The 25277-nt window shown below is 45.5% G+C and overlaps 1 protein-coding gene across 2 annotated transcripts in view; it reads right to left on the minus strand.

Annotated features, from left to right (window-relative positions):
- The window catches only part of IMPG1 (interphotoreceptor matrix proteoglycan 1), a 1923199-nt gene that overhangs the window by 926059 nt on the left and 971863 nt on the right, over positions 1 to 25277 (minus strand). For both annotated transcript variants that reach the window (XM_069606284.1, XM_069606285.1), the window contains exon 8: positions 13803 to 13861. In XM_069606284.1, coding sequence (XP_069462385.1) covers positions 13803 to 13861 — 59 coding nt within the window. The remainder of the gene's footprint in view (positions 1 to 13802; positions 13862 to 25277) is intronic.

Genomic DNA, 25277 nt, shown 5'->3' on the forward strand with positions numbered 1-25277 from the left:
CAGGCAGCAAAATGTAGGGATGAACAAGAAAAAGAGATTAGTCTCCTGAAGGAAAAGCCTCTTGAATATGCACACAACATACACGGCTCACAGAGGGAAAATGAATCACTTCAGCAGGAGGTGCAGCAAACAAAGGATAGGTTGGTAGTTCAGAGCAGGGAAAATAAGATCAATCAGGCCTTAGTGTCAGAATTAAAAAGCCAGCTCTCTGGCTACCAACAGCAAATAAATAAAGAGAGACACAGGTGTGAAGCTTCACCAAGGGAATCAAAACGGATAAACAGGACCTGAGGCACCGTGACCAATCAGGATATGGGCCAAGGCGCCATTCCCAACAGGGGCCTCATACCAGTCATTTGTAACCTCTAATGCACAAATGGGAACTGACCTCATGCATCCCACCTATCCAGAACAGGGTGACATGAGGCAGTTAGACTTAATCAGGCCTAGTCCAACTGACCGAGGAGGCCAGTCCCTGTCTGATATTCATGATTTTTCATCTGTACCACACATAAGGGAAAGTGGCCGGACCAGTGTGCCCTGGGAAGTAAGGAATAATACGATAAGTACTTCAGACCATGAAAACTCTTACAAGGAGAGAGTCAGGGAGTTAGATTGGTTGAAGATGTGACTATAGAGAGACCACCTTGCCCACTTCGCTGAAGGATAAAAGCCAGACCCTCAGCCTAGGAAGGGCATTCTAAAAACCTTTTTATATTCAGGGGAATGGGTATATTCCCCTGACTCCCAGGTAAGAGGGATGAGGAAACTGGTTTCTATTCTGGGCCTGAAAGGAACTCCAGGGAGAGTGACCCTGAGAGTTCACTTTGGTCCAGGCTAGAGGAGTCCAGACCCTGTGGTTCTGGGAGATATTCCCAGTCTCATCTAGATAGGGAGCACCTAGAAAACAGGGAAGGGAGTACCGGTAGCAGTTCTGAGTCAGAAGGTGAATGGACTCTGGTGCAGAAGAAGAAAAATACAGGGAAACAAAGAAAGGGTTTTTGTCAAAGACCCAATAAGACAAATCAAAGCCATAAAGAGCTTCCTGACCCCAAACCACAAGAATTCCAAGTATTCAGTGTGGGAGCACCTGAAACTTTATGAGCAGGTGATGGCATCATTCCAGATCAGGGACAATGTGAATTGTATAGCATTTTCCAAATGGACATTCTCACATGAGTACTTCAGTTTCTTTGCAGAACTGGAGAACTGGAGGACCAGGATCATATTAATGGTCCGCTTATAAGGTGCCCATGCTGAAACATTTTTCCACCTATAGGAACCCACAAGAGGCATGTAAGGCTGCCTATAACTTGCAGTGTGGGGAGCATCAGGCGCCTAGGGAGTTTGTGCAGGAGTTAAAACGGGCACTGCTCAGACTTCCCGGTGGGTGAACACCAATAGTAGGGGGTCATAACTACATATTTTCATGCTCTCCCCAAATACATAATGACTCAGTTGGTGCCTGACTTTCACAAGCATAGGATCCTGGATTGGGTGATTAAACAGGCCACCAGGATTTATGAGGTCCAAAAGCCCGCTGAGAGTAAATATTCTGTCAAAACCCCCAAACCATCAAACACCCCTCCTGCTGCAAAGGTGGTAGAGGTATAAACTACCACTCCATTGGATGTGGGGACGGGGGTCCTTAAAGTAACCCTCCTGCCAACAAGCAAAATTGAAAGTAGAAGGGACCCCTCCCCAACCCAGCCCTATCGAATCGTAGTCAGGTGGGGGCTCAGAACAATGATCCCTCTGACCCTGCCACCTATATAAGTCCTAGGAACAAGGGTACTAAACCAATCCTGGGGTATGTATACACTCCCCCGGCCCCAGGGGGGGAACTAATCAGGTAAGTACTGACTGGGAAACTTCCCTCCAAACTTCCCTCAGGAGAGAAGCATCACTCCACCTCCCAATCGGAACTTTATCCCCAGATATCCCCCAAACCGGAACTTCCAAAACAATCCTCCTCTCTCTCCCCGGTCCCAGAATAATAGATCCCTAAACCTGGGAGAAGGGTGATTCAGGATGTAAAATTATGTGAGGAATTTCCAGTACCCGAGCTAGTCTGGGTGAAGGGACAGTTATCCCTTTCAGGAGCAGCAGAGGTATGACTTGAGACCTCCCTACCACCCAGACAAGGTCTTGCAACTGGAGCGACAGGTCCAGCAACTGACAAATGATCTGGGGCGCATGCTGAGGGTTCAGTCCAACTCTCAACTGAACCCTGCTTCCCAGAATTCCACAAAAGCTAGGTCTGATGCCCCAGGGGGAAAATGACGGGAGGAAACCTCTGCCAAAATACAGGTTCCAGAGGATGGGGCCTAGGTGGAGGGAGATGCCAATCCCTTGAGGAAGCTTCCTTTCTCACCCAAACAGAACCCCTAAAAACCTCCCAGCCTGAAAAAGTCTCTTCTACCCCCAAAATGTTAGAACCCAAAGAGAAAAGGGTTAGTAGGAGAGGCCAAAGAAGAACCCACTTTGTGGAGGAACTCCACATTATCCCCTTTGAAAGAGAAGAATTCCTGGAGTATGCATGTAAGCAGACCATCTCTTTCAAAAACAGGGTGATCCCTTCCAAAGAAAAATGGTTCCCAAAAGACCCTGAGTGGGACAATGATAGTATGGAGACCGACCCAGAACCAGAACCAGAAATTATTCAACCCCACACATGTGAGCCAAACAGAAGTGAAATAGAGGGGGTGTCTTTTCTCCAAAAAGGTTCTGAGAACAGTTGCCAGGTGACGGGGACAGCCAAGGATCTGGGGAAAAGGAGGATTCCACAACAACTCCCATTGCAAGTTGCATAGTTTTTATTACAGATCCCCGAACTCTGACACAGAAAATTACCCAAGATCACACAGTGTCGGAGTTCAATATTGAGAAAAGGACCACTGTGCTGTCAAATTATGAACACTTTCTTTGCACGTTGCAGGAGAAAGAAGGCTGATTTTACGCACCAGTTAAGGTGCAGGGTCAGTGTGAATTATCAGCTCAGGTGGATACTGGATCCCAAACCACCCTCTTGTCAAAAAGAGCCTTTGACCAACAAAACTGAGGATGGGGGAGGGCCACCAAATTCCACTGACACCACTTCCCAGACAACTCCAAAATTCCAACGTGAATGATATTTCCGTCGAACGGACTGCAGATCTGGACATAAAAATTGGACGGCACCGGCTGAAACATCCAGTGATTGTTGTGACTCCAGAGAGCACACCCTGTTCCCAGAGGGCACAACCTGTTTACTGGGGAATGATCACCTGAGGAGGTTATCACCTCTGATTGACTGTGTAAACAAGGTTCTCTGGACTCAGACTAACCGCCCTATCAAATTAAAAATGAGTACCAATTATATAAGCCTGAATTGTACCTGTCACGTAATTGATTAACGCTCTGAGAATGTAAAGTTCTAAATAAAAAAGAACCAAATTCCAGACATCACAGTCATCTCTGTAGGAGAACAGACTGGTGATTGGAAGACCTTCTCCATTCTTGAAAACCAACCTTCCTCCCAGTTTTAAGTGGCAATTCACACTGGAAGGGAACACCCTAACATTTTACACCAGTCCAAAATCAGAAGAAATCTTGAGTGCCGCGAAACCAGACAAGGAAGAATCTGCTCAAAGTCTGACGAACAATCAGAAAAAGGGTGAGCAGTTGTTTTTCTCCATTCACTTAAATGAGGGCGAGGAACCAGTGCTGGTCAGAGTATGCCTGAATAATGAAGGAGCTTCATCAGCGAATAATTATTCAGGAAACTCCCAAAAGATCAGACCATTCACATATTTAAATTGATTGATAAATGGGAAGTAGGTCTGGAAACCCCAAATTCCAAAAATCTCCTGCCTAGCAGGTGTATGCTAAAAATGTCCATTGGCAACAAAAGCATAGACCATAATTGCTGGATCGTGAGAGATGTCCCTTCTGCATTTTATCTGAGAAGTGATATTCTCAACCGATTCGCAATCAATTTGGACCTAATTAATAATAAAGCCTTGTCCCGACAGGGGAGTAACCCAAGGGGCTTTGACAACATTGAAAAAGCATTCCGGTTCAAGTGCGAGAGGAGGTTACCATCCCAGCACATGTGCGACAATTTACTCTTTCCCACAGACATCTGGGCTTGACCCCGGTGCCGTGGCTTTAAATACTTTCCTCCTCCCGAGAGGTCTTTCTGTGAGCCGCCTTCTGCTCCTCTAGCTCTAGCATGTGCAACATCACCAAATCTCTATGCTTCTGCTCTGCAACTACTATCTTCCTCTATTCCAGAAGCATCTTTCCAGTAGTTTTCTCAGTTACAGTGATATTACACTGGGTTCTATTTGAGCCTCAGTACCTTTAAGAAACCACACAATCCTCCCTTTGGAAAGAATGGTGTGAACAGTTATGACTGCTGACATCCCCTTCTTCTGCCAAACCCTCCCTACTGGAATGGGTACCTTGCTTTGGGGTTTGGGCCACTATTAATCTCCTGGGCCTCCTCAGACATCCTTGCTCCCACAAAGACTTGGAGGAGCTTCAGCATTTCATGCTTATTAACTTTACTGCCAAAGAGGAGTGAGTCCCCTGTCCAGACACAGATAGCAAATGAGGCTGACTCTGCAGTCCTTCATAGTCTTCATTGTTCCGTTGCATTCTACAAAAAATACCTGCTAGTGTTTGTAAAGTTGCCTACACAATACTTTTATTTTGGAAGACTAAGCTGTGGGCGCAGCCCGTACTGTATTCCAACCACTTGCCATAAGTGTAGCAAATCAACTACTGCACGGCAGGAGTACAGGGATGAGTAGTGGTTTTTAAACTCCTACTCAGCTACACACTAAACCAGCAGTGATACCAATCATAGATTTGGAAGAGGCATTGCATGAATGGTATACTTACTATACTGCTTAAGGTAGCATGGGCTGAGGGCAGGCACATACTCTTCAGAAGGGTGTGAGCCAGGATAGAGGCATACACGAACAATATTATGGTAAATATCAAAATACAAGCAATGTCCAATCAAGGGTCTACAAGAAATAAGATGTTAATTGCACTAAAAGGTAAAAGTAAACTATCAAAAATACTAGTAGCCCCCCAGTAAGGAAATACACAGATGATGCAGACTTTTGTAGAAAAGGGGCCCTCTCTGTAGTGAATAACAGGGGTCTGCAGGTAAATAGTCTTTGTAGCAAATTCAAATTCAAGAATATATCTTTTAATGTATAGATGAACAAGGCCAGGTGGACTGAACCACTGTAGATACCTTCATAACTTTTTTCAGGAGCTGGACAGTAGTGAGACAGTCTTCTGTGTGCTCTCTAATGGGTTAAATTGGTTTGAGTCAGTGGCTGGTTCAACTGGATTAAGCAACGTGCTGTAATTCAACAAGAGGCAATGTCTCAAGGAACTTGGAACAAGTGAGGGTGATGGGATCCACATAGTTTAGAGGTTTTACAGGGTCTTGAGGTAGCAATTTACTTATGTGGCAAGCTTCCTCAATAGGTTCTGACAATATGGTTTGGTACAACAACGGCAACAAAGAAACTTTGAACAGTTCTTGATGTGCAGTTTGGCTGGCACTAAGTGATTCAAAGGGATTTGAAGAACAGAGCATGAACGCGAGCTCTGTAGGATCTTTGCAGTGATTCTAATGGGTTTCGTGACTATTGAACCGGCTGGAAATGGTTTTCCATTGCAGATAGAGCCAAACAAAGCTTCTTCTTGTAGATATGGTGCTGTGAGACCCTCCACGAAGTCTCTGAGAAAAGGTAGATTTGTCTTATGACCCTCCCAGCCAAGAACCTTGCCAAGGGCACTTTCAGGTGTGCCACTTCATTAGGCAGAGTCTTGGATATAGGTGCCCAAACCACTGACAGGCCTTCCAGCAGTAGGCCACTTCAAATGTTCCCCTGAGCCTCAGTACCACATCTGTCGGTAGAGGATCTGCTGTCTCCTTGGATATCCTTAATTTCTCCCGAATGGCATGAGACTTTGGGAAGTATTTACCTGTACAAGTTTCCAGTGAAATCCTCTTCAACATGGTTTTACCAAGATAATTGAAAAGTGATTCAATTAAAGGGGTCTCACCCCCTTGAAAACATCATTTTACCACATCTGTCGGTTTGTTTCACACCTCCAGTAAGAGTCCAATCCTTGCTGCTTTAACAGGTTTTGTCTTCTGATGCCAGCTTCTAAGATGGCATCGTCTACATGAAGTTAGGAGTAGTTAGAAGGAGGAAGTCCGGCCTACGTATTGTCATGATGATGTTACCCATTTTATAGTGTATAAATCCCTTCATCAGCTACTCTATGCTTCACCTCTCTCCTGTCTGCCAAAAATATTCCCCGGGTGTAACTTCTCCATTGTCATGCATAGATTCCCTTGAAGTATCCAGCTCACACCCTACCCCTTGGGGCTATGTCCTTTTGTGCTGTGAAGGTGTCAAGCCTTCCCAGCAGAGAACTAAGGGACTTCCAGTGGTGGGCCCAACATCTGTTGTGGCTGAAACACCTAGCCCCAGACAGCAATCTATAAAGAGCTCTGACAGCTGCAGAAGTCACAGAAAAACAGATGATAATAAAATGACATCAGATGGATGTTGGCAGTTATAATTGTATTTCCGCATCGGCCACTATATCAGACTAGATATAGTTTCATATTTACGTTTCACAAAGGTTCTGCCACTAGGCCATGTTGATATAGAGCTTTTTGTAGAGTGAGGGGTCAGAAATAAGAGGCGGACACAAAGTGGTAGTGTTTTCAACATAAGACATCTTTAATAGAATGAAAGGGTTGGATAAGGGCCTATCTGCCCATATCCTAAAGAGAGGTTCCCTACCTAGGAAACTAAAACGAAAGATCAGTATGTGTCTCATCGTAAAATCATATACACTGTCCTTATATTCAAAACATTAATCTGACCCTCACACTAATGATGAACAACTAAAAGTGTAAGAAACTCTGATGTAAGTTTAGCAATAAGTGTTCACAAACAAATAAATACATTCAACCAAATAATCCTTGTATCCAGAGGGAGACTTCCCTTCCCTTCCCATATATGTCTCAGGTATGATGGCAAAAGTGTCTCTTGTAAATAATGATTCATTAAAGATTGCAAAATGTGTCTCCTTCAAATCGTCACGTTTCGAGTATAGCAAAAATGTCTTTTACCAAACAATCACTTCCTAAGCACAGCAAAATGGTTTCTTTCAAATAACCACTTCTCAAGGATGGCAAACATGTCTCTTGCAAATAACCATGTCTCAAGGATGGCAAAAAAGTTCTCTTTTAAGCAGTTACTCCCTAAGGATGGTGAAGGTAGTTCTTTAAGGATGGTGAAGGTGTCAATGTTTCTTTCAAAACAATAACTTCTAATGGACATCCACCTTGTATTCTCCACTGCCAGGGAGCCTTTAATAGATTTCTCAGGTCCCCTGGTATACTCACATGGGAGGACATCTAGGGCTCGGGATCAGTGATGACTCCAGGGGCTACATCACATGCCCTTCCCCTATAGATCCAGCCTCCCGCTCTAGTGTCATTGGTTTGATGAGAACCAATAGCCTCCCCCATATAAGGAAGAGGTTTCTTAGATTGAGTTTCCCAATCCCAAACAGGGTCTGTTGATGGGACTCCTTCTTCTTCCCATAAATGAATTGTAGAATTTGAGGAAAAAGCTTTCTTGTAATCAATTTGGGTCCCTTTAGATTTATTTGTAATGACAATGGGCCTCATTACACGGTAGGCGCTAAGGGATTACCGGTACCGGTAAAGTCACCGGTGCCGGTAATCCCTTAGCGCCCTACTATGAGGTCCCTCAGCGGGTCCCGACCTTAACGCCTGTTCTGACCAGGCGTGAAGGACGGGACCCGCTGAGGGACTTCAGAGCTAATAACGGTACCATTATCAGCTCCTTCCCCATTCCCATTGAGCACTATGGGGGCTCAAATGGGAATGGGGAATGGTATTTGGAATGGGGAGTTACCGGGTCCTCCAGGGTCGGAATGACCCGGTAAGTCCCCATACCGCCTACCCGGACACGGACCCGGACCCGGACCCGGTATGCGGTAAGGGAGTAGCCATGCCGCCAATAGCGGCATGGTTACCTCCTACCATGTAATGAGGCCCAATATCCTTGGGTATTTTAAGTCCTATTTGGGATATTTGGGATATCAACTGATCAAAATGTGGAACTTCACTCCCCAAAACCAGTTGGGCTGGTAAGTTAGAAATAACAGCTACTAATAAATGTATTTCTTTTCCCAGAATTGTAACAGGGATTTGAGTTTGTCGATGTCCCTCTGTATGACCATGAATACACCGTAGGTCTTTTTATACAATAGATCTCCAACCTTGGGGAATTAAATCAGACCTTAAAGCACATCCCTTACTTCCCGTATTTAATTGGGCCCAAATGGTTTTTCCTTGTAAAACAACTGGGATTTAATAAAGATATGTATACCCAGTACAGAGTATAGTATTGGATTATCTAGAGGCACTGTTTCCTTAGAATGAAAAGACCAGTGCTTCCACAGGAAAACCCAGCATTTAGTTTCTGTTGTTCCTCTGCTAATAAATCAAAGATGTCTATCCTCGAAGATGGACAACGGTGTGTAAGGTGTCTTAAACTGCCACAAATACAGCATCCTAATATATTACATTAATATTCTTCGCAAGAGGGATCTTATTCTTCCTCAGAATATAAGAAAGCAGTTATTTTGATTTCAGACTTCTTTTCTTGGAGAAACTCCACTCAAGGAGGTTATCCCATTGCCACATCCCAATTGATATTGAACATGTGACAGCTCCTGTGAGTCAGCCCTGCTGTGGAAGATTATGTGTATCCTGGCCAGCTGGGTGTAGACTGACAAATAGAAGGACAGAAACATGGATGGCTGGGGCTCTTCTTTGATCTCTTTGTGAGGGCAGGTAACACTCTATGCCTGAAACAGCCACTCAACACACAGTTGTCATCTGCCAGGCCATCAAAGAAGCACACCCATTCAAAATGTTTAGCCTCACACCAGGTTCTGCATCTCTAAAAACCTTTGTTCTTAGTGACAAGGGAAATGGATGGGATTATGAAAGGCAGGAATGCTCTGGTCAATGGAAGGAGACTTCCACCATTTCTTTTCTCTGTGTCATTCTCTCTCCTTCCTGTCCCTCTCACATCATCTGGAGCAAAGCACTTTGGGTTTGACATCAGAAAGGCAAAGTCCACTCCATTCAAGAGCAGGGAGTGGACCACTAAGGCAGGCTCATCCAATCACCTGGGAACATTTGACTTTAAAAGAAGGGGTCTCCCACCCCTTCAGGAGATCCTCTAAAGACACTGAATATTCACTCTAAAGCAACCATGAAGAATTCACTAGACTTCCTTTTGGAAAGTTGCACTTTCCAAAGCCCTCAGTCTGAGGTTAAGAAGGATCCCTTTAAGGCAGAGGAAATATCTGCTCCCTATCCACTTCCAAGGCCCTTTTGGGGGGGGGTCAAACCTTTGCTGTGGACCAGGACCTGCTGTTCTACCCAGAATCCCCTACATCTTGGCGAGCAGAACCTGAATTTAACCATCCTGTCCTTGAGTCACTCTGAGTGGGCCTCACAACAGCCAAAGGACCAGACCAGCCGGAGCTCCCTGTTCTGCCGCAACGAACCAGTCGCTCTGCACAAGAGGGAAGAAGTCAGAGCTGGGTTTTGTGCTCCTCCACCACTTTGAAATTACTTGCACTTCAACCTACTCAATGCTGCATTGTGCCCTAGCTAAGTCTGTCACCTGCTAGGGCCGAAGCGACTGCTCAATGCCGGGACCAGCACATTATTACTGTTGAGTCACACGCTAACTCAGACCAGGGGTTACACCCATGGCTAGACCCAGCTTGCCCTTGACTGGCCACCTTATCGACCTGCACATCGATGCACCCAAGATCACCACTTTGACAACTGTCACCACCCGACTCGAAATGCTAGAGCATCACTCATTGACTCCTCCCAGCAGCTAAAGCCTGACTCTGCCTGGTCAAACTATGAAGTGATCCTGTGACAGCCCCAACCTGCATCCTTGGCAGTTGCCCTTCAACTTCACAAAGTTACTGCATTCACCCCTACTCAATACCTGCTTGCTGTTTGGGCCTACACAATCCACCATGCCGGAAATTAGCTTGATCTGCTTGCATCAATGTTCGACATCAGGGCTGACTCTGTCCACAGACCAAGTACTGAATCCAGGTACTGTTGACCCTGAACTGCCCCTCCGGTCCACATGGACCCTAAAGACTGGTTAAGTCACAATCACATCTGTTTTCAACAATGACATATCCTTTCCGTAGCTATTAACTTACCTACCACCCCTGGAACTATGCTCAGAGTGCTACTTTCCTCAGTCTGTCTGTAATAGAACCTTGATTGGACATTGACTTTGTCCTTTGACTTTATTTTGGGCTGTGTTACTGTGTTGTTTGGGTCACTACTGGTTCACCTTGACACCCCTCTTAAGAGCAGCCTTCCCTCGTCCCACAGGGAAGCCGTCAGTTCTGGGCTTGAGTATGGTTAGTAGGGAATGTGTAGTAGATTAATTCTTTTTTCATGGGGCTCCATGTCAGGTATGTGCTTGACATCCATGTTTGAATGAGTGGGAGGCAAAGTGTTAGTTGATGAATGCCATTGAAATATTGCAGGCCTAGCAGAGAACTAATGTGCAGAGTCAGCATTATTATACTGAACAGAGCATCATTGATGACAGCCTTTATGCTTCATCATGGCTGTTACGAAGATCAATAGCTCACTAGGACTCATCTTTTGCTGATATTTCTATGCAACTGAAGTGCAACTGCTTTTTTGGTGATCTGTTCACTGAAATGAAAGTGCGTAGTATGGTGGTAGTTTGTGAATTTGACATAGCATTCTTTCGTAGGGAAAGGGCTTGCCCGTCTTAAATGCGTTGGGTATGATGCCCTGAAATAGTCTCGGTTATGGAGGGGAGGATGTTTTTTTTTCTTAGGTGGTGGCACTAACAGCTGCAAGAATTGTGGTCGGTTCTTCAAGTATAATGCTTTTGAACTTTGTTCATTATGGCATGTGCCATGAGGGCCGGGAGATATGTCTCTGCTAAGGGGTTGTCTGATTTTGCAACTTTGCCTTTGAAGAAGTGATTGGATGAACTGCATCTGTCTGTGGCATGAGACACTGCTGGTTCTGTATGAACTGATGCAATGTTTATTGGTTGGAAGATGTCCATGCTATTATTGGAGGATTCTGAAATAGTCGGCTGATAAGTAATTTTTGTATTGATTGTGGTGATGAGGATTCTACATGCAGAGTGGGTAGTTTTCACATTGATTATGTTGTGATTTTTCTCTAGAGCTTCTTTTCTCTGTGGATAGAGCTTTCAATCGCAGTAAGTTCTTGCACGTGTCATGAAGTGGAGGGTTTTGCCTCGTGTCATGAAGTGGAGGGTTTTGCCTAGTGTCATGAAGTGGAGGGTTTTGCCTTGTGTGGGTTTGCCTCTTCAGGTGTACGTAGGTGGGTTGGAAGTGTCCCTTAAGATGTTGTTGAGTTTGTCGAGTATGGTGTTGACATTAGCTTTGAGGCTGAGATGGCTTCTAGGGAGGAGAGGTTTACTTCCACTGTGCTCATCCCACCATTACTCAAGGAGAAGGGAGTCCTGTATGGTTCTGGTCGGCCATGCGTAAAGGGAGTGAGTGCTGCAGTATGATGCGAATGGGAGTGTGATCAACCCTGTAGAAGGGAAGAGGCCGGAATGTCTTGATTGCAGAGGAGACGGATCTCCAGCCACAATCTGATTTTTACTCTGGAATTATCCACTTACCTGCAAGCTCCACATCAACTGCACACTCATCTCTGGGTTTGACTGATTGACGCGCACGCCGGCTCTTGACATGACTTACAGCGTGTCTGTAGCCTTCCAGTTTTGACACATCAGGTCTCTAACTCACCCTCTGCTCGACTGGCTCCGGGCCCCCACGGAGGAACCTGCTTCTTGCAACCACGGTTCCACACAGTACCTGTGCACATTCTGCACGGGCCCTCTCCTTGGTCACCTTGATCATTGGAGCTTCTTTTCTACAACCCCCCTCTTCTCTGTTCAGAGCGACATCTGCAGGTCCAGATGAAGGTAGCCTTCACTGCCCGCCGAAACGTCTTATTGGACACATAATTGCTATACGGCCCATTTTTCAAAATCAGCAGGAATATAACCACCGACGTTGACCTAGGATTGGTCTCTTGATAAACTCCCACCAGCTGATCCTCCAAGTCACCAGGAGGACCTGACCTCTGGCATTGGTTTGGAACCACACATGCCCTGGGCTCCAAACCCTAGGACTTGACATTTGGTTCTTTGGCCGTGGCCACTAATACATCAGACTCTGGTGGGGGTCGCATTTGGTTGCTTTGCCCTATCACACACAACCAGGACGTGTTGGGATTTTGCTTTTTGTTGTTTTCTTCTCTTCAATTTGTCTTTTTAACTCATTATATAGACTGTGTATTCAGTTACACATTGTGTGGATGGTTTTTGTTTGAAAATGTTTATTTCTTGCCAAATACCAGAATGTATGTTCCATACTATTCGATGCAATTCACTGTGCACTTTAATGATCATGGTTTCTGTTTCTGAAAGTACCATTTTTTGTAAATGCTCCTTTGGGAGATAATGTCTATTTGCTAAACAATAACTGTACAATTAATAAATAGCCACTAAGCTATCACAGTAATTTTCTCTATATATTGTCTTTTGCTCCAAGGCAGCAACACTCGATGCTTCGGGGTAGCCTGAGATATCAAATTAATTAGATATCCAGAGTATTTGGGTTCAACATTTATTGTTTCATAGGCGAATTAGTCTTAAGCCTTCTGTTCGTAGAGCATCACACGGAAAAAACAGTGTGTGTAACAAGATAAATATTTTTGATGGGATGAGGTCAGTTCCTTGTTTGTATAACAGCATTTTCGATGCCCTTAACCTGACCTTCCCAATACATAGGGCTTTCCCTCCAGTTTACTTGATTGCAGAGGGTGCAGAAAATACAAGGTAGTGCGCTATTACATGGCTTTGCTTTCTCATCATTCCTTAGCCTCTGAGAAGTGTCAGAAGTCAACTGATTTATGGGTTCGTAACATTGGGTATCATGATCCTGAGAGCAGGGGTGTTGAGGCGGAATTAATGCAGGAATTAATGGCTGTACCACAGCTACTGCGATTGCTCTTCAAGCTTTATGTGGCTTAAAGACCCTGCTTTATATGGTAGAAGCTATGGTATAAGCTACTGTGCTTTTAACAGGGCAGAAACTTTGGACTCATGCAGGCAGTACACATTTCAACATGTGAATGATGTCAAATGTGCGATGGAAGAAGGTGTTCTTTTCTATGGCAGTTTCCTGCCAGTTTGTGAATTAACCTTTGTGCACCTTTATTTGGACATCCAAAATAAATGCTCCTTCACTTAATAACTAAAAACCGGATTATTAGCACTTCAGCATTTATAATGAAAAGTCATTTAGTTGTCAGCAGAGAATCAACTTCTTAAACAAAGATAGAAGGGCATTACAAAACCTTAAAAACCACAAATATATAGCAACCAGTATGAAGAGCTAAGACGGTGGCCAAAGAAGACTTTGACCACCGTATTATAATTAGTACTAAGAAATATCAATAAGCGAGATCAGTTCTGAATCGGGGTATCTAGATTAAAGTCATATAGTTTCAACTCCTAATGGGCCAGACAACACTTTTGAGATGACACACTTGAATCATTTAATAATAGATTTGGAAATGTGTGCATCAAATGTTTACTTACCTAAACATTATTACTCGAATTTCCTTGAATCCAGGCAGTTTCTCAAAAACTTTCTGCATCTAAGAAGGGAGACATATTTTATGATATGTACACACTCATTTATTTTATTCCTGGAAACAGCTTACTTAATGTCATTTAATTCGATGACACTGGCTGTTCTCACTTATTTATCTTTCACATGCCCACAGACTCTCAGTTCATTCGGCTTCTGCAAGTTATCATTTGCCTTCTAAATACTTTCATGATAACAACACAAAATAGAAAGGTGGGGTATTTGGAATTAAATGTGTCCAGAAAGTTGTTCCAGACTTTGCTCATTCTGAACATTGGAGCGTAAAGATACTCTTAAGCAATGTGTGCATTCAGTCACTTGGTTTATAAGCAATACCTTCTGCCAACTAGTGCCAAGGACGAGTATGCTCGTCCTTTTTGCATAGACTTATATAATAGCCTGGCACTTAACTTCTTACCACACTGATCATGCTTGGGCAGCTGTGAAAAAACATTTGATATTATCTTTCAGTGATTAATGGCTTTATTTGCCATATGCCAATGGTGGGTTGTCCATTATGGGAGAAAGGATGCCTACTCTTACCCATTAAGGAAAAGCTGAGCCACTGTCCACACCGAGTGCCCCCCCAGTAGTTTTCTGCAGCTCAAGGTGCACTACAGGGATAGCTTAAACTGCTCCCCAGGCATTTTTCTTCTACTGCATTGCATGGCCCATTGCGGATGCAGACTGGGGACATGTGCCTTTGGATGTGTGTGGGGGTTCTCCCACGCCTCCCCACACATTCATTGGGTCTGGGGCATAGAGGGATGGTAACGCTCTGTCTCCTGCATGTATGTGCAGGAACCAGGAAGTGACCTTTGTTTCCTGTTTGTGTGGCGCAGGAACCAGAGGGCTTTTGTATTTCCTGGGAGGCTGGTGCCTGGAGATGAGAAGAGTCTGGACTGTGGCTGAAAGTAGTTATCTGCATTATGTATGTGCACATGTGTGAATGAATGAGTACGTGTATAATGCATTGGTGGGTGCTGCTTGCGCATATGTGGTAGCAAACGCTCCTCGCTTAGCAATTCGACCAACCAATCTCTGTTAAGAGAGAACCCATGAACAGTTTTTCTTTTGTCATGCACTTACCCTTTGAAACTCGACCCTGGTATGGGCTCTGAATGCGCCCACAATTCTCCAGTTTCACAAACCTCTCAAAATATGGCTTTATTAACAACACCTGACCAAGGACTAATCCCAATGGATACACAACCTGAAACTCAGAGTACTGTGCTACTGTCAAAATATGTGAGTTCTTGTCTTTAAATAATAAAATAAAATAAATAACATTTATTTTGGAGTGATTGGCAGTTGACATTCATTACATTGGGTGGAGATAGGTTTCCAGAAGGAATTACAAAGTTCTTTCCTCAACATCGGCTGAGAACTTGCTGTAAGAACCAAAAGCTTTACTGCTGCTTCAAACTTCTACCCAGGCCCCCCCCTTTGTGAGTCATACAAGTTACCTTGGTAGACTTCTCTGGCTTGGGAAGAGCAGAAGATGTCCCCAATTCCTAAAGGGAAACTGTTTTTGAAACAGTATTCTACAGTCTCTGGGCATTAAGCCTGGCATTTGCTGTTGCTCAGCATTGTAACCTTTCATCCAAGAAGAATTTGAAACTGTTTAGAGACAGCGAGCTACACTGGCATCCCCAATTGAGCTGAGTAATGCTTCATGCACCTGGCAGCCTTCTGGCCGCTGAGCTGCTCGCCACATCAAGTCGAAAACTTTTGCTGCAAAGAGAAGCACCAAGAAGCCTTTTCCACGTTGTTCAGACTGCTTAAGTGAATGAGCAGTTGTATTCTTTATGTTGTGGAAAAGTGTTGAGAGTGTCCCAAAGCTTCTGAGTGACTCCATGGCAAAAGAAATCAAAGTTGATGAATTTGTGACATGCACCCTTCCTCCATTCAATGAAATTAATGAGGCATTTGACTTGACACATGAAGGAAAGAGGCCTATGTACATTTCCCAGGCATCCTTGGCCCTCTCAACATCCGTTCTTGACATTGGGCTACAGAGACTGGTTGAGTCCTTTTTTCCTACCTCACCCAAACACATTGTTAGGCCGGAATGGCCTGAGAAAGGAGGCGCGACACCAGAGAGAATTCTACGTCTGCCTTTATTAAGCATTCACTGCATACACCCTTTCCCCTTCTCTCCTCCCTGCTCCCACGTCATTCCCCACGAGGTCTCTGTCTCCCTTTTAAAGGGACAGAGGCTATTAACATCATCCACTGACAAATGTCCTGACGTCCGCCTAGCACTCTTCAACTAGACAAAGTGGTCTTCTAATGATCCGGTGAGGCCTTGCACTCCTTCTGTCACCCATGAGCGGCACAGCTGCTTCCACTGGATCTGTTGCTTGGGGATGGGTTCCTCCTGGGGGATTCCATGGGTCATCTCTGGGCTCCCGAGGCTCAGGATCAGGGTGAGGCGGTGGAGGTCTTTAGTTTTCCCTCTTGACAAAGTGCACAAATTGTGAGCTGTTTCTTGTCACTTCTTTATCTTCGTACTCTGCCGTCACCATGGTGCCCTTAATGGCTGTGATGTTGAGTGGGTTTGGAGCAAACTGGGCGTTAGTCTTCTTGGAGGTTGCTTGCTGTACCAGCACTTCGTCGCCTACTCGGAACTCCTTGGGCTTGGCCCCTCTTCTCATGTCTGTCTCCACTCGAGCTTTCTCTTACCGCTCCGTGTCCCTTCTTGGGACAAGGTGTTTCTCACGATGCAGGTGCGAACTTCGTATCGCATCATTAGCTCAGCAGGGGTCTTGTTGGTAGCCTCATGGGGAGTGTTCCAGTAATCTCGGAGTAGCCGACACCGTGCCTGATGGGGGTCAGCACCCTCGATGCAAGTCCTCTGCATCATTTTCTTAATAGAGGCTATAAACCGCTCAGCCATTCCATTGGCTTGCACCCATCTAGGAGTTATCTGCTGATGGACGAAACCCTTGTGTTTCGCAAAAGATGCAAACTCGTGGACACTGAATGGAGGCCCATTGTTGTATTTAATCGTGCCAGGGATTCCCCACTCACTCAATACTTCATCCCGAATACTGCTGCTACGTGAGCAAATGCAGTGGTTGCTGTTTTCTTCACGATGGGGAACCTCGAGTGTTCATCTATGAATAGTAGGAGGTATTCTCCAGATTTCATGTGTCCATAGAAGTCAACAGCTACTCTTTCCCATGGGGTCTCTGGAATGTGTGTTGGTTGGTGTGGGACCGGTGCCTCTGCTGTGTCTGTGCATTCGCACTCTATGCAATTCTTCACCCATCTATCAACCATCGAGTCCAGGAAAGGGAACCACAAGTGACACCGGAGTTGCCTCTTCGTGTTTTCAGCACCCCGTGTGCCATCTTGATTACTTCCGCTCTGAGCGTCGTAGGGATGACTAGTCAACACCCTCTCAGCAGCATTGTATTGTCTCTTACAGCCAGTTCTGTATGCAACTTAGCGAGCCTATCCATTTCATCTCTGCACACCCCCGGGTGGTTTAGCCCGTCCTGTCAGTAGTCTCTCCACTTGTAGTTCTCCGTTAGGCTGATCGCTAATGCCATGGAGGGGTCTGCACCAGATGCAGTTGCAACTGGCTGTAGTGAAATAGCAGGTCGGAGTGCATTGGAGGCAGCATCGTTTATGTACTCCGTGTCCCTTACTCTGGAGATGGGCTTGCCTGCTGGATGTCATGATAAGTAGTCCGCTGGGTTGTTTTCACCCCCAAGCCTGTGGGTGATATCAAAATCGTATTCTTGAAGTCTGATGCCCCATTGTTCAATCCTGGGGGGCCTCTTTGTGCGTGGGATTCCCACAAAAAAACAGCAAGGCTTGGTGGTCGGTGATGAGTGTGAACCTTTTGCCCATAACGAAGTTGTGGAAATGTTCGCACACCCATACGGCTGCCAGGCTCTCTTTTTCAGCTTGTGAGTAGGCAGATTCAGGCAGGGCCAATGCTCTGCTGGCATAGGCGACAATGTGCCTGGGGTGGGAATCAACCCCATTTGTCTGGTCGAGTATAGCACCTAGCCCTAGCGGGCTTGTGTCCATGACAATTTCTGTGTGCCAATCAGGGTTGAAGTATGCCAACCGACGGGCTGCCGCCAGGGCAGATTTAATGGTGTCCTGACATTCAGCTGACCAGGTGAACATGGTGTCCTTCTGCAACAGGCGTCGTAGTGGTTCTGTGATGGATGCATAGTGTGGGATATAGCAAGCGCAGTAGCCTGCCATCCCCAAAAATGACCGAACGTCGGCAACTTGCGTGGGTTCACGAAGATTGGAAATAGTGGTGACCTTGTCGGGGTCCTGCGCCATGCCGTCGGTGGAGAAGATATAGCCAAAGAATTTTTATTTGGTCTTGCTGAACCGACACTTCGCTATGTTCAATGTCAGACCCGCTTCTTGGACAGCCGCACAAGTCACCAGCAGTGCAGTATCGTGTTCCTCCGAAGACAAGAATGTTGCCACTATAGTTCAGGGCTCCTCACACTGGCCTGATGACTTGTCTGATTGCCTTCTGAAAAATGTCAGCAGCCGATGAGATGCCGAAGTTGAGGCTTTAGTAACGGAAGAGGCCATCATGGGTGGCAAATGTGGTGATGGCCATCGATTTGGGGTGTAGCTTCATCTGGTGCTAACCTTGATTCAGGTCCAGTTTGGAGAATAGTATAGACTTATTTAGCTGGACAATCATGTCCTCAATTCGGGGCACTGGGTGTCGTTCCTTCTGGATGGTGGTGTTGGCCATTCGCATGTCATCAATAACGGAAAAATTGTCCAGAGAAGAATATGTATAGAAATGTATCAACATTTATTTAGGGTGATACAAAAATGAGAAAATAGAAAATTAATCACCAATTATTAAACACTAATCAATTCATCATAGCAATACAGCAGCAAAATATGCCTAAAAAAGGCTAAAAAGTCATCACTCACACTTGCCATTCATGGTGCAGCATTCAAACACGACTCAACATACAGTGACATGCATACAAAATCTTAAAAAGACAGAATAAATATGCTAAAAATATATATGGGGAGAACGTATACTTGACTGCTCCCCACAACAACATTCATAATTATTGAATTTACAAAACAATAGAATCTATTGGTACACAATCTGTTGTAAGGGTGGATCAGCAAAAGGAAGTACAAGGATTTTGTAGGGGAGGATAGGTCAATAGGACCCCCCCTCCCACTGCATCTCCCACCCTGATGAAGACTCATGACTTGTCGGCAGCCCACTGGCCCCCGGGCCCAGGCGGCAGGGCGGCTGCAGACCGACACGTGAGCCTGCACCACCACGTTATGTGGCAGAGCACAGACGCCATCTTGTACTAAGCCAACTCCATTTTGCTAGAAACGTTCAGATCTAACCCAGGCAGAGCCAACGTGCACACTGAAAGCTGCAGCTTGACCCCCACTCGACTGCGCTCACAGAGGCCCACACTTCCCCCACCCCCCACTGCATGGCAGATCCGCTTAGGACTCGTTCTCACGAGCCACCAGACACGAACAAACAACAAAATAAAACACTGTAGCTGTTAACCTTCCGCAGTACATCATTGCCCCAGCCATGAACGGGAACATTAGGAAGTAACTGAAACTAGCCCAAAACCTGCATGCCCTGACCCTGTACCAAGCCCCCAGCATTAGACGGTGTGGCGCCCTACACCCCTACCTACCCCGAAAACTCTTGTAATGTGAGGAAACCATTTAGGTAATATATGTCATGTTGACTAACATTCGTGCTAATGTGAAGAAGAATGGGCAAAGAATAATATGCAACAGATATTGTTTATAATGTAAAGATGCACGAAGACTGGCTAGCTGATGACAATATTCAATAACATGTGTTGCCCTCTTTATACATACACCTGCCTAACACTACCTCATGTTCGTATGTCAACTATAGATGTGAATTGTTGTGCTAAAGGGTATGGTCCCCAGTTAGTATCCCTTCTTATACAAATGCATACAAGTCCTCTAAGAGACCCCACTTGTTGTTTTTCGCCCCTCACCCACGGGACAGTATACCACCTTGTTCAGGATGCCGAGCACAGAGTTGCAAGGCCATCTCCCCCTGCTCCCGCCCAGGCCCTCCAGAGATAGCTGGTGTTCAAACAGCACAGCCTCGCCTCCCATCCCGTCAGAGGCCGCCACAGCCTGACTCCATGACTTACGAGCTACCTGGTCCTAAATCCCACCGTCTCTCAGGCACTAGTCACATGCCCCCCACGGGCCATTGGTATCTCCGCCGACCCCAAGTTAATGGCCCTCAAAAGGGGGGGCGCCCACCCTTGTACCAAAAGATCGTAATACCATCCCTCACCAAATCTACCAAGACAGGGTGATCAAGTGACCCCTCCCATGCCCCTGACTATGCACATGGGACCAGATTGTTTGAACCTAAGGTATCCTCCAAACTGATGTATTGGGACACTTCAGATTGCATATCAATGTTCCTGTCTGCGTATTGATCTAAGGTCAGCACTTACAAGAGTTGCAAACCAACGGAAGCATGGAGTATGATGAATGGGTGTGAATGTGTAGCCAAAAGGGCAAATGTCAGTTTAGTTACCAATCATCGTTACAAGGCATGTCCGGCCCGCCACTCCACCCCGATGAGCCCAGCTGACTTTCCAACCCCACGTGGCGCAGCACCAACGTCAGCCAATCCTGGAGGAGCAGCTATACACGTTTATACCCCCTAGACATCACCACCCAATCCCCACGATTATGTGTCCCCCATAGCTTGTGTCACCCATGACGTGTTCTGGAAATAAGTAGGCCTGTCTTTGCTATTGTCAGACAGAGCCCTCTCGGAGTTTGCAGAGTCCTTTGCATGCCCTATATTGATCTATATAAAGCTCTTTTGATCTCACCCGCACTTGGTCCTGGTCTCATTCCCCTTCTGGGGTGTGTCCTTTATTGCCTCTCACTAAGGGCGGCGCATTTCTGGGGACGCTTACATTCAGTGGTGACCCCATAGACGTGATTTATTTCTTAACTTTAAACTGTTCCCTTAGCACGAGACGGCCCCGGTCACAGTGAAGACGCATGGCGCGCCCGCTTAACAGAGCCGCCCACCTATGGCAACTGGTACGCAGAGACGTGTGCACGCAGTTAGGGCAAGAGGGTACAGGTCCCGTTTGAAAAAACCCTTAGTACCGCTCGCCGGAGCCGGGTGGGGCCATTGAGTGCAAGGCTGCGCCGCTTGGACGGACCAAATCCGGAGAGTCTCGGATCAAGACGGGCACGTGAGTATTAAGTGCGAGTGATACTAAAAGAAGAAAAAAATCTAGAGGGCAAGCGGAAACAAGTCAGGGACATAGAGGGGACTTTTAACTTCCAATACTTTCTCTTTCTTTGCATATGGCCATTAGGATACAAAAGTGAAAAAGGGAAAAGAGGACGGGAACTTAACTCTGCAAGGGGGTAGAAGGCGGCGCCGCATAGTGCTATCTCGACTAGTGCTGGGAATAAGTAAAAACAGTGAAAGAATAAATTAAGGGTGTCTGAGTGAAGAGACACGGAAAATACGTTAGGACTAGCTTTTCTTTCTCTTATTCTTCTCTAATTCCCTCATCTGGGGTAAAAAAATTAGGTCTAAAAAAAAAAAAAAGAGAATATTTATATATGTATATAAATAAAAGAAGCTGTGTGAGGTTTAGAGGGGGTCGCCGTAGAAGGCGAAGGGCAAAGCAGGGAGGGTAAATGCTATATGTGCATGCTGAGGTATGATGAATGTCTGTTGTGTGTTGTGCACATCGTGTGTTTATGGTCTTTTGCAATCAATTGTCTCTATGTAATAATACTGACTTAAGTGCTTTTCCAGGGGGTACGGTCAATATAAGTGTGACCTGGTAAGATTTGACAAAGCAGTGTCCTTTGTTGAGTAACGGTATAAATTGATTATTAGAACCTGGAAGTGACTAAGGCCTCATGCAGACAGTTACCCACGCATAGTGACAGAAAAGATTGACACAAGAGAATAGAGTAACACAGATCTAAGCATGGGAGCGGAGACACCCTTAACGCACATTTGTAAAAGATTGCCGGGACATGCGGAAAGAATAACTAAGTTCCATGACCAGTGGGTCACGGAACTGAAGGGGGAGGGTCTCCCCAAGGTTTGACCACAAGGAGGGTCCTTTGATAAAAGTGTTCTGGACATGGTAGCAACCTGCATATTCCTAAAATACAAAGGAAAACACTTTCATAACAGGAGAGAGATACTAGATCTATGGCGATTATTCAAGGAAATACCTCCACCAAAGAAAATAGACACCACACTTGATCAACCTGCCTTCACGGCTACCCCATCAGCACGAGCAGAGGGTGGCAAGGAGGACGGGGAGAAAGAAGGAGTGATAGAGGTGACTCGATTGCACCCACTTCTGAATAAGCCCCCACCTGCTGAAGGATATAGAATTGTGGACAAAAAGAGGGTGCAGCCAGTCCGCCACTGATTTATTATGGCGGCAAAACATCACAGGTAAAGTAGTCATGCCAACTTAGTTATTAGAAATAGCATTCCAGCAGCTACACTTCCCAGCACACAATGCAAGACAACACATTGCTGCCGAGATACAGGAACACTGGTTCATTCCAGGGTTACAGGAACAACTCTCTAAGCTAGCAATGGAATGTACAACGTGCCAGATATACAACTCCGGCATGACTCTAAGAACACTGAGGGGAATGATACCCAAGCCTGTAGGACCGTTCAGAGAGCTGCATATAGATTATGCAGACATGGGTGAAAGGTGCAACGGAGCGAGGTACATGATAGTGGTAGTTTGCCCCTTTTCACGGTGGGTAGAGGCAGGTACCTGTGCCCGCCCAGATGCCAAGTGCGCTGCGAAGTTTCTAGAGCAGGAAGTATTCCCCCGCTGGTGAATTTGCGACGTAATTCGCTCTGACAACGGCACACATTTTGTGAACGATCTCTTCAAAGAAGTAACCTCAATGCTAGGAATCAAACCCAAATTATGCTCGATTATCACCCACAAAGTAACGGTTTGGTAGAAAAGATAAACGGATTACTAAAAGGGAGACTCTCAAAACTGTGTTTCACCCTTAAGAAAAACTGGGTGCACTGTCTCCCCTTGGCCTTGTTTGAGCTGAGGAATCAGCCCAGCAAAGACCACCATTTGTCACCCCATGAGATTGTGACAGGGAGACAAATGCACACAGCACATTTACCTCTCCGTAGACATTCAGATGCACACAGAAGCGCTACTGTACTAGGAGAGGAATTCAATGACTACCTGACAAAACTCACTAAGGCAGCACGCATGATAGCAAAACAACTCGCACCACCATTCATAAGTGACGGGGAAAATGAAACACATACTCCAGAAAAAGAAAACCCAACGGGTCAGCTGGAACCAGGTGAAATGGTATATGTCAGGAGTTTCGTTCATAGGTGGAATGCTCCAAGATTTCATGGCCAATACGAGGTAGTGTTTTGCACACCCACTGCGGTGAAAGTGAAGGGCTTCAGATAGTGGATACATTTTACAGACATCCGAAAAGCCTATGACAGTGTGGGACCAGTAGAGAGTGCAGAGGGCCCTGACAGGGAAAATGTGCAAGAATAAGACAGTAATTGTGTAAAACAAAAAAACAAAAAATAATAATTTTACGCATATGAGCATGCAAGGTTTACTGAATGATAACTGTATTATAACAATGTTTATGGCAAGATGTGAAACAGTATTAAATGAAAATGACCTGTCTTTCTTTCTCATTCTCTCTCTCTTCCTCTTTCTCTTTCTCTCTTTTCCTCTTTCTCTTTCTCTCTTTCTCTCTCTCTCTCTCGATCATCATTCCAAAGTTGGAAATGTAAAAATGATTGCAACTATATGCTTAATCTGCCTTTTTATGTTTTAACATATAGGAGAAACCATGGCAACGAACAGGCAGCCTGCAACAATTAGAAATAGGGACGCTAGGAGTAGAAATGTTTTTGATTTACGAACATACTCATATGAATGCGGGTTGACTGTCTGTGCAATTATATTCTTCACACTCATGTTTGGCCTAATACTCTATTGGATAATAGTATTTATCTGCATTGAGATAAATGAGGGTAGAGGTAATGGAACCAACATGGAAAATGCAAGCAAACCGTTTAAGGAGGGTAACTATTTAATATGGGATGGCTTTCAGCTGCTATAGGGGTACGGCCCCCATCCAGACCAGGCAAAACGTCAGAACGATACTAACAACAAGTCAACCACTCCTCCAAAGCCCCAACACAATGCTATAAATTTGAGTGTACATGAACTAAATGACCGGCATCCATCTGTTATATCATGGCTATATGACACCACTGCTACCCTGCCCACAACAACAACCGATCCTCCTAGAGAAAATGACTACACCACAGAGAGAATGAAGGAGAATATTGAAATGGCTGACAAATTTATGACTCTGTACAAGGAGTGGGAGAAGGGGGGGCGGGGAGAGGGAGTCCCTATTGCAGGCAGCCAGAAACGCAAAAACTTTTCTTAAAAACAGGAGAAGGAGGGAGGCAGGTAGGAAGAGATATGATGAATACTATGGCCTGGGACTAGATACAATAGAAGATCCAAGGCACCCACACCAGTCGAATAAATGGTATGCAGACATGAGCTCCACAGCTAAATGAACAACTAATGAAAGCTGCTACGTGTGCTCCCTGATCCCCCATGCCTCGGGCACACCTAGATTTTTAATGCCTCTCGCAGAAGCCCAGTGTCTCCTCCATCTCACCCTGTGCAGAATTAAGAACACCTTCCAGGCACACACAGTATCTTTTGAAATGCTGCAGAACAAAAAAACGTGCTACTCGAGAGCCAAAGGAGTGGTGTGTTTAAAAGAACCGTTCTTCGTAATAAAAGTAACACTATTTTCGGAAAACAAATGGAAAGATGATGTGGTAACGTGCAAGGCTGAAGCACTGCGAGGGCTACCGACCGAAAAACTACAATGGATTGCAAAGACGTGTACCACAGTCTGGTAAAAACAAATAACAAAATTGACCTGGGTGAGCGCTATAGAAAAAGCATTGAAACTACAGAAAGAAACCTCAAACGTACTTTGCTTCTTGGGAGAAGGGAAAATCGACATGGGAAGAAACACGAACTGCAGTAAAAGCCTAATGATCCCAGATATGAAGAAAGGAACAGCAGCCCTAATGGACACTTACTGGGTCTGTGGCAAACGGGCGTACATGCACCTCCCACCATCATGGAGGGGCACGTGTTCCCTGGCGACACTGCACTCAGCTCTAATGGTAATACCGGAAAGCCACATCGGAGAAGGGGGCAGGACGGTGACCCAAGCAGCAGCCAACGCCCCACCCACTGAAGAGCCACCACTGTATGCCCTGTCAGAAGGGGACACCAAAGGAATCGTATCCAGAAAACAGAGGTCGT

Source organism: Ambystoma mexicanum, chromosome 4p (genome assembly GCF_040938575.1).
Source record: "Ambystoma mexicanum isolate Mex_15411 chromosome 4p, UKY_AmexF1_1, whole genome shotgun sequence".
Taxonomy (NCBI): Eukaryota; Metazoa; Chordata; class Amphibia; order Caudata; family Ambystomatidae; genus Ambystoma; species Ambystoma mexicanum.